The sequence below is a fragment of the Caretta caretta genome, chromosome 7 (genome assembly GCF_965140235.1).
Source record: "Caretta caretta isolate rCarCar2 chromosome 7, rCarCar1.hap1, whole genome shotgun sequence".
Lineage (NCBI taxonomy): Eukaryota > Metazoa > Chordata > Testudines > Cheloniidae > Caretta > Caretta caretta.
The window spans coordinates 15,685,400-15,700,943 of NC_134212.1; the positions used below are offsets into that span (position 1 = coordinate 15,685,400).

At 40.5% G+C, this 15,544-nt stretch overlaps 1 protein-coding gene across 9 annotated transcripts in view; it reads left to right on the forward strand.

Moving 5' to 3' along the window:
• Positions 1 to 15,544, forward strand: part of ITPR1 (inositol 1,4,5-trisphosphate receptor type 1) — a 251,501-nt gene that overhangs the window by 91,152 nt on the left and 144,805 nt on the right. For all 9 annotated transcript variants that reach the window (XM_048856975.2, XM_075130279.1, XM_048856974.2 and 6 more), the window contains 9 exons: positions 1,658 to 1,757; positions 2,232 to 2,392; positions 7,176 to 7,317; positions 7,818 to 7,976; positions 8,222 to 8,394; positions 8,661 to 8,780; positions 10,963 to 11,157; positions 13,059 to 13,310; positions 14,583 to 14,724. In XM_048856975.2, the coding sequence (XP_048712932.1) occupies positions 1,658 to 1,757; positions 2,232 to 2,392; positions 7,176 to 7,317; positions 7,818 to 7,976; positions 8,222 to 8,394; positions 8,661 to 8,780; positions 10,963 to 11,157; positions 13,059 to 13,310; positions 14,583 to 14,724 (1,444 nt within the window). The remainder of the gene's footprint in view (positions 1 to 1,657; positions 1,758 to 2,231; positions 2,393 to 7,175; positions 7,318 to 7,817; positions 7,977 to 8,221; positions 8,395 to 8,660; positions 8,781 to 10,962; positions 11,158 to 13,058; positions 13,311 to 14,582; positions 14,725 to 15,544) is intronic.

The window sequence follows — 15,544 nt, forward strand, 5'->3', positions numbered from 1 at the left end:
GCATTTTGTCTCAACTGATTGATTGATCTCCAGGTCAGAATCAATGAACTCCATGTGTCCTATTTAGTAAACTAAATTGAGTTCCTTTCAGTGAGTGTCTTGTATGGCTTTCAGCAGTTGTACAGGTGCAGATATGTGGTGGCTAATACTTCCTTTGTAGCCATTCTCTTGCATTGTACTTTGTGTGGTAAGTGCAAAGCATAGATCTAGAGGAGACCAATAGGAGCAAAGCCTTTCTGAAGCCAACACTAGGAATAAAATTATTCCACGATGGTCATCAGTTGTCACAGATAAGCAGTTCTTAAAAACTTGAAGAGTGTCAGCTTTTTTGTATAGTTAGGCTTAAGGGTCTCTGTGACTAGGAAGTTTCTTGAGACCATGTAAAAACTATTGATGTGACTCTACCTTTTAGGCATAACTTTTAGAGTATGTCTACACTGTAGCTGGGAGGTGTGGGTCCCAGCACAGGCAAGCAGATTTGCTCTAGCTCCTCTTGAGTTAGCGCACTAAAATAACATTGTGACATGGGCAGCAGCTTGGGCTAGCCACCTGAGTCCAAGCCTGATCCCCTGGGTCTGAGCTTGGATGGCTAGCCCAAGCTGCTGCCATGTCACAATGTCCACACCGCTGGTATTAGCGTGCTAGCTCAAGAGGAGCTCATGCAAGTCTGCCTACCCGTGCTGGGAATCACACCGCTGAGAAGGTGTAGGCATACCCTTCACGTTTGTGTGGGTAAACTTGAACTTGTTTGTTTTACTGCAAATTGTTTCAGAATATTTGTGTTAGTCACTAAAGGTGAGCCACCTTAACAGAGCTTGAGTTTTAAGTAACATTTCGTGGCTAAGTTGAAATTCCAGCTCCAAAACAAGGGAACAAAAAAACTGTTCATGTGTAATTGTGATTACATGAGTGCTGTGCATGCTTCCTACACACACAAATCAATGCTCGGCTAGCTTAATCCTTCCTGGTTTACCCTGGTTTGCCCTGCTGTTCTAGTTCTTAGTCTGTCAGTAGATTGACATGATGCCCCTGGTTGTGGTTTTTGATCTGAGCTGTGGCTTAGGTTGAGACCACCAAATTTGTGGAAAATTTTGACCTAACAGAAATTTAAACCAATGTCTTCTGAGGTGAAAGGACTGCTAGCAGTCCCCTAGTCTTTGCTGCTTTATACTATTAAATAAATATATCGGGCGCAGAGAGTGCATGTGCGCGTGTGTGTGAGGTGAGTGTCCCCTGTGGCAACTTTTTTGTTTTTTATGGGAACAATTTTTTATTACTTTCTGTGACACTTGAACAGGTTATAGATTGTGCATGGTAAGTGGTCAAATGGTTTTCAAAGAATAAGTACTGCTTTTGGGTAGCTTTTCCTTTCCCATTTATGCACAGGAATTGTTGGAAGTTCAGCTGCAGTAAGTTAAGATATAGATGCACTTTGGAGTGGAGTTCACAATACAGAAAAAACTGAAGAGTTTTAACTTGTGTTGCTAATTTGAAAAGCTTTATTCTAATTATGGGACACCCTGTTTCCAGCAGAAAATAATCTGTCTCCGATTAGTCGTTCCTGCCAATGACTTGGAAGTTGTACACACCTAGGATTACTGATCAATTACGTGTCTTGGAAACTGTCTAATTGTTACAACTATTGGCTGTGTTGTAGGAACTCCTATGTCAGGCTTAGACACCTGTGTACTAACACCTGGGTTCATAGCACCAACATCCCAATTGATAAAGAAGAAGAGAAACCTGTGATGCTTAAAGTAAGTCCTGTAACTTTAACAAATCCTTCTTTTGACTTCTGTGTTTTCATAAAAATACTTCCAATATTAAAAATGCTGAGCCCTTGAGGCTTATTATTCTGCTGAGTTAGTCAAATAACAGTGCAATATTAAGTATTGTAACGAAAAAATTAAGCACTAACATTAGTTGAGTGATTGGGCTTTTTAGTTTTCTCTATAATGTAATCATCAGGAACAGCATGTCTTTTGGGTGTTTGTGGTAACGTTTTTGCAGTCTGGTTTGAGACTGCAAAAGTCTTGAATTGGAGAACTATAGATTTGCATTGAAGTGTTTTGTTGTTAAACTTATTCTATCAAAAATCTTGTACTGCTGTTTCTAATCTCAACTGTTGTTAGGACTGTGGTTTCTTTCATGTCTTAATATTACTGAGTTACTTTACTGCTGCTTTGCCCCTTTTTGTCTTGGTGTGATACTAAAATTGCCTTGGGTTTTAGATTGGTACCTCTCCAGTAAAAGAGGACAAAGAAGCTTTTGCTATAGTACCAGTTTCTCCTGCAGAAGTTCGGGACTTGGACTTTGCAAATGATGCAAGCAAAGTGTTGGGTTCCATTGCTGGCAAGTTGGAAAAGGGAACGATCACCCAGAACGAAAGAAGGTAGGAGGCTCAAGAAGCAAGCTTCTTGTACTAATAGGGCTGCTGCCTTTACTGAAGTTAGTTTTATTCCCCACCCTTGTGTTTGAAAGAACAAAGAGAACCTTGGGAATTACAGACCGGTCAGCCTAACTTCGATAACTGGAAAGACTGTGGAACAAATTATTAAAAATCGTGTTGTAAGCACATGGATGGTGATGGGGTTATAAGTAATCGCTAGCATGGATTTGTCAGGAACAAATCTTTCACAGGGTTACTGGCCTAGTGGATGGAGGGAAGCAGTAGATATGATATATCTTGATTTTAATAAGTCTTTTGACACCATCCCACATGACATTCTCATAAGCAAACTATGGAGATGTGGTCTAGATGAAATTACTATAAAATGGCTTTACAGCTGGTTGAAAGACCATGCTCAAAGAGTAGTTATCAACTACTAATTGCTTACTGGAGAAGTTTGCTTCCCCCACATGCCTTCACAGAGGGGATGAATATAGGCTTGTGGGGAGCATCACCAATGAATCCCGGCACAATATAGATCACATGGACCAAAACCCGTGCATATAGAAAGCAGTGGACCCCATCCATGACTGTTCATTATACCCTGAAAACTGTCAAACTGGGAGGGTGTATCTAGTAGGATCCCACAGGGGTCAGTCCTGGATCCGATGCTTTTCAGTATTTTCATTATAACATTTGCAGGTGACACCAAACTGGGAGGGGTTGCAAGATCTTTGGAAAACAGGATTAGAATTCAAAGCGACCTTGACAGATTGGAGAATTGGTCTGAATGCAACAGGATGAAATTCAATAGCCTAGGCCCTAGTGCAAAGTACTTCACTTAAGGAGGAAAAATCAAATGCACACCTACAAAATGGGGAATAACTGACTAGATGGTAGTACTTCTGAAAAGGATCTGGGGGTTATAGTGAATTGTAAATTGAATGAGTCAACAGTGTGATACAGTTGTGAAAAAGGCTAATATCATTCTGGGGTTTATTAACAGGAGTGTCGTATGTAAGAAATAGGAGGTTATTGTCCTGCTCTACTCAGCACTAGTGAGGCATCAGCTGGATTACTGTGTCCAGTTCTGCGTGCCACGTTTTAGGAAAGATGGGGACAAATTGGAGATAGTCCAGAAGAAAAAGAAAAAAAAGAGAAGAAGTTTAGAAAATGTGCCTTTGAAGGAAAGGTTAAAAATCTGGGCATGTTTAGTCTTGAGAAGAGAAGACTGAGGGGGAACTTGATAACACTCTTCAAATAAGTTAAAGGCTGTTATAAAGAGAACAGTGATCAGTTGTTCTCCATGTCTACTGAAGGTAGGATAAGAAGTAATGGACTTAATCTGCAGCAAGGGAGATTTAGGTTAGAAAAACTAGAAAAATTAGAAAAACTTTCTAACTACAGGGGTAGTTACACTCTGGAATAGGCTTCCCTGGCAGGTTGTGGAAACCTTATCGTTGGAGGTTTTTAAAAAGAGGTTGGACAAACATCTGTCAGGGAGATCTAGGTTTACATGGTATTGGTACAGCTCAAGGGGTTGGATTTGATTATTGATATCTACCTTACATTTCTATGATTCTGTGATATCAGAGGATCTCAGTCTCTGTTCCCTGAAGCCCTCCTTGATTTTTTGCAGAATTGATATCTTAGGAACTAGACTGAGGGTCTCAAACACGTGGGCCGCATGCAGCCCCCAGAGTTATTTCCTGTGGCCTGCCATAGTTCTCCTCACCCCCCACCTCCACCCCCCCAGCACGCTGAGTCCCCGCTCCTCGGCCTGCCGCCAAACAGCTGTTTGGTGATGCGTAGGACTTTCCAGGAGGGAGTGGGGAGGGACACAGCATGTTCAGGGCAGCAGGCGGGGGTTGTGGATGGCGGGAGCGCTGCGAACGCAGGCTGGAGGACTCAGGAGGAGGACAGGACAGCTGCACAACTGGCCGCAGAGAAGCGGCGCTTTGCAGGGGAAACTGCTGCTTCTCTCCAGCTGCCCCTGCTCCTCCTGAGTCCTCTGCCCATGTTCGCAGGGCCACATTCCAAAAGGGGCTTTAGAGCTGCAGCCCAGGGCCCTGCAGTCCCTGCAATCCGGGCGGCTCTGCCTGGCGGCGGGCGGCTCCCAGAATCGCGGCCATGGGGGCGGTGCCGCACTGCGCGGAACCACCTGCACCCCCCCGCACCAAACAGGAGCTGCCCCAGGTAAGTGCTCTGCCCCCTTGCCTGTCCCAGCCCTGTGCCCCCTCCCACACCCTAAGTCCCTAACTCCTGCCCAGACCCCGCACCCCCACCCTGAGCCTCCTCCCATACCCTAACTCCTGCCCAGACCCTGCACCCCCACCCTGAGCCCCCTCACACACCCTAACTCCCCCCCAGCCCTGAGCCCCAGGAGGAGAATGGAGAAAAAAAAATAAAAAATGGGGGGGGGGATAAGAGAGTGCTCCCCCCACAGGGGCCCAAAAATGAAGCTGAGCACAGGGCCCCACTAACTCTAAATCCGCCACTGTGAAAAGGTGTCAGTGATGCGGCCCTCGGGCCAATGTACTAATCCTCATGTGGCCCTCGTGGTGATTTGAGTTTGAGATCCCTGAACTAGACACTAGACCTCAACTGTATGCACTTAGAACAAATTTTGAAAGAGAGCACAGTTAACATAGAGGTAAACAGTAATTGTCATAAAGTATAATGTGATTTTACAAAAGGTAGATCGAGTAAGGTAGATCTGGTCTATTTCTTTGAGAAGATAACCAGTTATCTAGATAAATGAAATGCAGTTGATCTAATCTACCTGGATTTCAGTAAAGCATTTGATACCGTTCCACATGGGAAATTATTAGTTAAATGGGAGAAGATGGGGATTGATATAAGAATTAAAAGGTCAGTAAGGATCTGGTTAAAAGGGAGACTACAGTGGGTTATGTTGAAAGGTGAACTATCAGACTGGAGTGAGGTTACTAGCGGAGTTCCTCGAGGATCAGTTCTGGGACCAATCTTCTTTAACATTTTCAGTAATGACCTTAGCACGCTCTCACTTTCTGTGCCAATAAAATTTGCAGATGATGCAAATTTGGTATGAATTGCAAAGACCGAGGAGAACCAGAATCTCATATGAGAAGATTTGGATGACCTTGAAAACCAGAGTAATAGAAATGGGATGAAATTTAATAGTTATGCATTTAGAAACTAACAAGACTTTTCACTATAAACTGAGTACTTCCCATTTTGAAGTGACAGAGAAGGAGAAAGATCTGGGTGTATTTGTCGATCAGAGGATGACTAAGAGTTACCAATGTGATGCGACCGTGAAAAAAAGCTAATATAATCCTAGGATGCATCAGGTGAGGTATTTCCAGTAGAGCTAAGAAAGTATTATTACCATTATACAAGGCACTGGTGAGACCTCATTTCTAATACTGTGTGCAATTCTGATCTTCTATGTATGTTTAAGAAAGATGAATTCAAAATGGAACAGGGAGCGAGAAGGGCTACTAGGATGATCAGAGGAATGGAGAACCAATTTAAGGAACTTGGCTTGTTTAGCCTAACACAGCAAAGGTTGAGGGGAGATATGATTGCTCTCCACAAATACATCAGAAATATAAGCACCAGGGAGGAAGAGAAGTTACTTAAGTTAAGGACTAATGTTGGCACAAGAACAAATGATATAAACTGGTCATGAGTACATTTAGATCTGAAATTAGACAAAGGTTTCTAATCTTTGAGGAGTTAAGTTCTGGAACAGCCTTTCAAGAGGGGCATGGGGGGGGGGCATGGGGGGGGGGAACCTAACTTCTTTCAAGACTGAGCTTGGTAAGTTTAATAAAGGGGATGTATGATGAGACTGCCTACAATGGCATATGGCCCATGTGCAACTGCTAATTTGAAATATCCCCAGCAGCTGGACATGGGACACTAGACGGGGAGGATTCTTTCCCAGGTGTCTGGCATGTTCAGGGTCTAACTGATTTGCTATATTTGGGGTCAGGAAGGAATTTTCTTGCAGGCCAGATTGGCAGAAAGACTGGTTTTTTTTTTTCCACCTTCCTCTGCACGATGGGGCATGGGTCACCTGCTGGTTTAAACTAGAGTAAATGGTGGATTCTTTGTAACTTAATCTTTAAATCAAGATTTAACTCAGTAACTCAGCCAGAGGTTATGGGCCTACTAAAGGAATGGGTAGGTGAGGTTCTGTAGACTGCAAAGTGCAGGAGGTCAGACTAGAGCTGATCATTATGGTCCCTTCTGGCCTATGAATCTGTATTCATTGTAGGGCTGGGAGGAATGGTCCATTGCGTGCCTATGTTGAAACTGTCTGGAAAATGAATGTGGAACATCTAATTTAACTTGCTTCAAGGGCTGAACACATGACTTCTTGCAACCCCCCCCCTCACCCCTTGCAGTGTCTGTAGGATTTGTGACTACATGTAATGAATGTGTACAGCCTGGTACATAGAAATAAGGACCTTAAACTTCCAAAATGTAGGCCTCTATTTGAGTTAAGAGGCCCTCTATCTGATTATCTGGCCGTACAATAACACAATAGCCAGTGTATTGAGTACTAAAGATACGGCATTTCCACTTCCTCTGTAATGTGGCTATTTAACAATAAATCTACATCAACCAGGAAAACTAGTTTCCAGTTAGTTGTTGTTCCACTCCCATGTGCTCTTACCTCTGGATTATCTCCTGGTTAAATCGTTTTAACATAACATTTGAAACATTTCAGTCTTTGTTAATTCTTTTCACAACTGACTGTTCCAATTCTGTGTTGACACTTGTGTTTTTTATATAGGTCTGTTACCAAGCTGCTGGAAGATTTGGTTTACTTTGTTACGGGTGGAACTAATTCTGGGCAAGATGTGCTTGAAGTGGTATTTTCTAAACCAAATCGTGAGCGGCAAAAGCTGATGAGAGAGCAAAATATCCTAAAGCAGGTAAGATCGTTTTCATCATGTGACAGAGATTCTGAGGAGAGAGTAGGTGCTCGGAATACAGGAACAGTACAAGTTAGTTGGGATAAGGCAAATTCTGCCTCACTAGCTTTGAGCAATCTTCTGGCGGTGTCGGTCAAAGTGTAACTCTGGGTGTCCCATTGCTGGAAGATACCACAAGGGGCAGAACCAAAGGATAAAAGGAAAAGCATCTAGGGTTGGACACAAGTGATCAGCCACGTCCTTTTCAGAGACTGCTCCTTTGTCCAGACTTTGCAGCTATAAGAAGCTTTATGGAAGTTCATGTGAAAGAAACTGATGGCCTCCAGAATTGACATGTGGCTGTGGTGGTGTAGGCAAGATTTAAACTATGCTCTGGTTCTGACAAGACAGAGGCCATAAAGTAGCAACAAGGGGGCATGGGCATGTGTAGGTACACCCACTGACCTTCATTAAGTTTAGGTAGCACTTATCAATCTTTATTTTCAAAAATAATCCCATAGATTTTCAAGCTGTTACAAGCACCGTTTACAGACTGTGGAGATGGGCCAATGTTGAGGCTGGAGGAGCTTGGGGACCAGCGTCATGCTCCTTTCAGACACATTTGCCGGCTCTGCTACAGGGTGCTGAGGCACTCACAGCAAGATTACAGAAAGAATCAGGTTAGTTATGTGTTAACCTGTCTTAAAGGCTGGTGGTGTGGGTAGGTGGGTTTGTTTACCCAAGATTGGGTACAGTTTAAGCTGTTCTGTGTTATGTTTTTTCCCTGCTTTTCAGTGTGGTCCTAAATCATAGAAACAATAGAACCTAACCAAGCTGTTCCTTTAGGATACTGATATAAACAGCTAACAATTTTTCCTTTAAATTTCAAGTGAGATTAGAATACCTTTTCCTCCTTCTTTCTCAGGAATACATAGCCAAGCAGTTCGGCTTCATGCAGAAACAAATTGGTTATGACGTTTTGGCGGAAGATACTATTACAGCGTTGCTTCATAACAATCGTAAACTGCTGGAGAAGCACATTACGGCTGCTGAGATTGATACTTTTGTTAGTCTTGTGAGAAAAAACAGGGAGCCCAGGTAAGACGGATTGATATTGGGACCAAGTTACCTTTTCCTCTTATTCTGAGATCTGTTGCAGGCAACTTGTTTCTGTATTTGGGAAGCATGTTTAATCCACTCTTGCCTCTGACCCAGACCATGACTTTCCACCAAGGTAATGGCCTCACTTGCTTTGCAACGTAACTTGGTTTTTCCAAATGTTTTCTCTTTATAAAATGTAGAATGAGTCAACTGAAGAACCTCGACAGAGATTTAATGTGTTCTGACTTTTTATTTCCCAATAGGTTTTTGGATTATCTCTCAGATCTGTGTGTTTCCATGAACAAGTCTATTCCGGTGACACAGGAACTGATTTGTAAAGCTGTGTTGAATCCAGCCAATGCAGACATACTCATAGAGACAAAGTAAGCTGAGACTTATTTATGAATAGCTTTCTAATTGGCATATAAGGAAGGTGGGTCAGAGCGTTGAGAACACGAGCCTCAAGACTACAGAGAGTACCAAACTTAGAATGTGTGAGGGCCTTTCTAAGTACACGATAGATGAGTGTTGGAGGCACCAAAATGACTGCCACATGGATTCCTAGCCCTGTGTACTCTAAATAGCTTTCAGATATTTAACATTTTCATCAGGAAGCTTGATAACACTAAGAGAAGCTGCAGTCTTATGTAACATGTTTTAAGTCTTGAACCATTTTAATTTAAAAGTGCTAAAATGCTCTCTCATCTGAGCTGGATAAGCAGTTATTCTGGGATTTGCTATGTAGCAGCAGGCGTGTATAAGATGGTGTTCCACATCCCATGAGTCTGGTTGTTCTCCTGGCCCTTAGGTTTGCCATGGCAGATTGACTGCAGTCAGCAGCACCTTTAGGAACTTAGAGCTCTCTGAAAAATGAAAAATTCTTCCCATGAAAACTTTCACATTTTTGAATAAAAAAATTGTGCTGAACTAAGACAAAACATCAAAAGCATCAAAACATCATCATCTTCTTCCTCAGGAAAGGTTTTTAAGAAAAATTCCAGTTCGGGGGAATTGAAATGGAATTTTTTTGGCTTCCCTGCTGTCCACCCAGAAAGCTCTTGTTAATTTCACAAATGAAATTAAAAGAGCTTTCTACCCTTGCTGTTAATTCTCTACCTGCAGCTCTAGGAGCCAGTCAGGAAGAGAGTCTGCCTCCTTTTGCAGATCCAGGAGCTGGAGAGGCAGAGAGCCCAGACATTCAGCTTCCCATTTCCCAGGGGAGGAAGAGCATCCTGGTGCTCAGCCTTAGAAGTTCTCCAGGAAAGGTTTTATCTATTTCACATAGGGATTGTGAAATTGACAAGAGCCTGTCAGGTGGGGAGCCATCATTTTGGTTTTCCTCAAGAAAAATCTGATGATTTTTTTGTGTGTGCGTGCCAAAAATGAAATTTTTCGCAGGAAATTTCAGTCTCGTGAAAAGCATATTTTTAATCGGAAGAATCATTCTGATGAGAAATTTTCAGCCAGCTCTCTGACCGCTGTGCACATGCCCACAGCAGTGCAAAAGCTGGTATTTTTATTGTCGCCCATTCCACCTCAGGTCAAAATTTCAGTTTTCATCTCTTGGGAACAACCAAACGATGCATGTGCTTCCATAACGGGCACCAAATTCCAACTAGCTTCGATAAAGCTGGGTTTACTTGGCATGTGGAATTGAGAGAAGGTTAATATTGGGGAAAAAAAGAGGTCAAGAAGAGTAAAATCTGTCTTTGCTAGATAATAAATGAAACCTAGGTAAACAGGAGAGACTTGAAGGTGCTATTTCCAGGCTGGACAAGATTAAAAATCTTGTGTCTTAATGTTTGTCTCTCTACCAGAACTCTGCCAGGTTTCAGTGTCTCTTGCTGATCTGTTTAATTTGTGCCTCTTGCTTATGTAGTTAGTGACCCTTCTTTTGGCCAGGTTCTAAGAACCCTGATTACCATTTTAGGTCTGAGGTCATTCTTCTAACTTAATTATGTTTCTGACACCCAAAGCGAATGAAGTTCTGTTCCATTTTTCATTTGTGGGATATTGAATAGATCAAAGTTTGCTTGCTCAATCAAAGAGTCTGGGTGAATACATAAACTGATTGATAATATCCTCCTAGATGTTTTTTGAATCAATGCTTCCTACATAGAAGTCTTTTTGGACATTAATTTGTCTTGCCCTAAGTGATACCCTTGTTTCTTCAGCCACATAGATGACCACAAAATTAAATTCCCTTTTAGAACCAATCAAAAATATACCATATGTCTATGTGGATTACTGTTCACATTGCATATTCAGCGCTTTGCTCTAACTAGGTTTTAATACCATGCTCAAACAATAGTATCTGAACACCTAAGGTCATCATGTAGCATAAGGCAATGTCTCTTCGATTTTACCTACATTATTTGGGATTTTTTGTGTGGCCATGTTGAGAAACAAAAGCTATGTATAGTACCATGAATGCAAGTCTCCGGAGCGACTATGCAGATCACTGTTACTGTGCCCCTGTGCAACTCAGCAGTTGTCCTAAAACAACATGTTTTAAGATATCATGGACTGCATTATTTTGTTGTTTAATCCCTTTCTTTCTGCAAGGTTGGTTCTCTCTCGGTTTGAGTTTGAAGAGGTATCAAGTGGAGAAAACACTCTGGAGGTTGGAGAAGATGAGGAAGAAGTTTGGCTATTCTGGCGAGACAGCAACAAGGAAATCCGCAGTAAGAGTGTCAGAGAGTTGGCTCAGGATGCTAAGGAAGGACAGAAGGAAGATCGGGATATACTCAGCTATTACAGGTTAACACTGTGTGCAGTAGTTGGTTTTGATAGGGTAATAAGCACTGGATAGGTGAAGGCCTTTTCAGTATAATCAGTTAATTAGTTCCAAATAAAGACTTAAAATGCTGGACTCAGTACCCGATAGAAAAAGGTGTAAAGCTTTCTGTGCACAGTAAATTCACTAGAAGCACAGAGTTGTGATTGATGTCCAAAGAAGTCAAGTAATCAATGAGAAAATGTAAGCATAAATACAGAAAAAGTGGGGTTCAAAGTGTGTAAGAGTTTGGTAGCATTTACATACAAGGTAGCATATATCTGTGGTAAGTCTCCTCCTGGAGATGCTCATGAGTCCGGCTTTCTCCACAATAATTTGATTTTCTTCATGAGGATCTTAACTTCTTAACTTGAAAAATCCGAGCTGTAATAGAGGTTGTTGAAAGGAAGGTGAGCCAGCACTCAGAGTAAAGGAAAGGGTTGTAACCTGCAAACAGCTCTTTTTCTAAGATGTCATTACAGTTCTGTATCACTTTTTTTATTTGTGAGCTCCAGATTTAGAAATGTCCTGAAGTTCTCACCGGGACACTGTATGAACTTGCAAAAACCCCACAAGAAGTTTGGTTTAATGATTTTTTTTTTTGATTTTTTTTTTGCCTTTTTGCACTATTAAGCTATGCTTCTAATATGAGGCAGTGCTTCCAGATGACTTGGCTAGACACCAGTTTCTTGGCGCATTGTAATTCCAAGTTCCATCTCAGACCAAATTCCTGTGTCTGGGCTATAAACTTTTGAGAATAGTTTGACAGACCATTGGCTATTGTTGTGCAAAAAGTACCACCAGAATTCCTTTTTAACTACTTATCACTTTGGCCTTGCATATTGTGTTGAAAAACTTTAAATAGTTCATCTGGTAAACTTGTTAAAAGGGATTAGAATGGATGTTTTGGATTTGGACTACTTAAGAGTTTCAGGCCCAAAGTGGACCTGTTCTAACTGTTTTTTCTCCCCTTTATCTGTTCGCAAAGTCCATGCACTTCTTATGAATTCTTCCCAAAAAGAGTTGTTTAAATGCTCTTAACAGTAATTTCTTCTAACCTTTCAATAACAAACCAATGAGTATATATATGTATAATGAAGAGAGTAGGAAGCAATTCTGTAATGAAAAATTCCATGAACTAGGATACAAAGGAATAAAATTCAATTAAATTCCTTGTAATCTTTTTATTGAAAAACCACCTTCTTTAGAGTTAAGGTCAGTAAGGACTATATAAGCACTCATACTCTGCATGTGCTTTATGATAAGCCAGCAACAAAAGTTTAATTATTAGTCTGTTGTATTTGCATTAATTTCAGTGCTAGGTGCCTGTTCTGTTCTTGTTGACTAGATCTTTTGGGAGCAAAAAAACGAAGGTACATGAACTCAATTGTTATATCTGCCTGTGACTAATTGGTATGGAGACTGAAACCTCAGTTCACCAGGATACTTAGGCATATGTCCAACTTTAATCAGTTTAATAGTCTCATTGACTCCATTGCCTAAGCAATCAAGAGTAGCTTGAGAGCTGCCAGTGAGAAGTATGCCAACTTCTAAAACGACGAGGCTTCTGCAATCTTTCTGTATTTAATAAGAAATAGCATTAGCAAAGAAAAACCGAGTGCTGCTTAGTTCTTCAGAATATACAATACAGTGACAAACTAGGTGACTTTTGGAAAGCTGTTGTCCTGACCCTCAGATGCCAGTTGTTACCTTTATTTGTGTTGGGAAATGATTTGTTCTATTTTTAGAACATCCTGTACCTATTGATTAATAGCAGTAACATTTCTTTTTAACTAAAACATTAATTGCTAAACACTATTGACCTTTTCAGGTGCTTTCCTTATATTGACTTCTGGAAACTAAGGTGTAAGTTTCTTCTCTTCAGGTACCAGCTCAATCTTTTTGCTAGAATGTGCCTTGATCGACAGTACTTGGCCATAAATGAAATATCTGGCCAGTTGGATGTGGATCTCATTCTTCGTTGTATGTCTGATGAAAACTTACCATATGATCTAAGAGCATCGTTCTGCCGGTTGATGCTGCATATGCATGTTGACCGTGATCCCCAAGAACAAGTAACGCCGGTGAAGTATGCTCGCCTATGGTCTGAGATACCTTCTGAAATTGCTATTGATGAGTAAGTACTTGATGGAGAGGTATGAAAGAGAAGGAAATTAAATCATTTTTTAATTTTAAAAACAAACAAACCCTAAACTAATATGTCATCTTTTTCACTTCTGTACTGATGCTTTCTTGCCCAGCCTATTATTGGTATTGAAGCCTGGTGGTATTAAAAACATGTCTATGGAGAAACTTGCAGAGAAGAACTTCATTGAATAGAAAAGCTCAATTGTTTTGAATGGTTGCTGCAATTTATTTTCCCCAAGAGGCAACAGAATCCTGTGCATAGTTCACTGGGCTGGGATTTGAGACACCTGTGTTCTATTCCTGGCTTTACCAGTAACTTGCTGTGTGACCTAGGCAAGTCACTTAAAATCTTTGTGCCTTTGTTTCCCCTCACATCTTGTGTCTCCTTGTCTAATCAACGTGTAAGCTCTCCAGGGCAGGGGACTACTTTTTGATACAGGATCTAGCAAAGAGAGATTCTGGTCTTTCGGTTGTGGCCTCTAGTTACTATTGTAATAAAAATCATTTTTAAAATACTTTAATGTGTTCAGGTGTTCCTAGCAAGATAATGTTTTAAAAGATAAAAATTAACTTGATTTTTATTAGTTTTTTCCAGTCCCAGGGAATAAGCACTTCGCGTTCTGTTCAGTTGGGGTCTCTAAATCTCTACTGCTTCATTGCAATACTTCACTGCTAAACTTTCCTCCCCCTAGGTTAATTTTCTGAAGGAAATCCAATAGACCATCTTCAGATTTAAAAGCTAAAGGGAAAAATAAGTGCTCAAGCCAGGCAAACTATTTCCCATAATACATAATTTTAAAAAAAGATTTCCACTCCCACCCATATTCCTAACTGTGGATTTTTCTTTAAAAACTGATCTAGAATGTGTATTTAAAAAAATAAAATAATTTAAATGTTTTTACTTTCAGAAAAAAATTCCGCTTGTACTCAGTTAGCACTTCATGGTCTCATCTGCTCTCTTGCTGCTGTATGTCACTTGTCACCATTTCCATTAGAAAAATGTCTGTCTGTCTTTCTTTCTTTCTTTCTTTCTTTCTTTCTATTGGTACAAACCTTGCATTTTCACATACTTTAAAATAGGGCAAAGTGAGCATATGGGAAAAAGCAGCAAATGCCAGGAAATTATGGTCTCAGCTTCCTGTCTCCTTGATTTGGGATAAATTGTTTAACAGGCTTAACTTTATTTGGATCTTGACAAACTTGGATTAATTTTTTTTCTATTTATGTGCATTTTAAATTCGTTTAATTTTTTCCCCTCCAGCTATGACAGCAGTGGGACTTCCAAAGATGAAATTAAGGAGAGATTTGCACAAACCATGGAATTTGTGGAGGAGTATTTAAGAGATGTGGTATGTCAGAGGTTCCCTTTCTCTGATAAAGAGAAAAATAAACTCACTTTTGAGGTAATTATTCCATTTTTATTTTTAATCTCTTTCTAAAGTAAAAACAATTTTGCCTTTAATACAAGGTGAATTGGAGGAGGTGCCATGTGAGTACTAACCTTCAGCAACTCCCTTCTCCTTGTGAGTAATCGTTATACATGTAAACAACCCATTGAAGTCAGTAACTGTTTGCAAGAAAAGGTGCTAATGTGGAATAAATAAATACTCACTTGTATTTTAAAAATAATTTGCAGCTGTTATGTTCACTTTTGTGCCCACTTTGATTTGTAAGATCCAGTTTTACTGGCACAAATGTTTGTGGAACCCAAACTTTGTTTGCGTGCACAAGTGTTTGTTCCCGAAGTGGTTGTACGCTCATCCAGTAAAAGAACAGTAGAATATCAGTCATATAATTTACCTTACCAGTTACAACAAACAGCTTGAATAACATGTCATGAATATGCAGGACAATGTTTTGTAAATAATCCATAGCCAAAGAAAAATCATTCAATATTTTTGAATAACAAATACATTCAAGAGATTCGCTTCCTACTTGCAGAAAAAGAGGCTACATTGGGCATAGAAATGATTTGGTAAAAATGATTTGCACAGTTCAAGAAATAGTATATTTTTGGGTCTTGTGGGGAAATTCCAGTTCTTGGTAGTATTAAGGATTTGACTAGATATGTGTTCCTCTGAAAACTCCCTCTGGTGAGAGTTTGTTTAGTGGTTACCAATTGATGTAATAACTGTTATGTAAAACGTGCATTTATAGGTCAAGCCCAAAGAAGTTCTATCTTACTTTATTTACTGCCACACGTCAACAAATATCATCATGCTT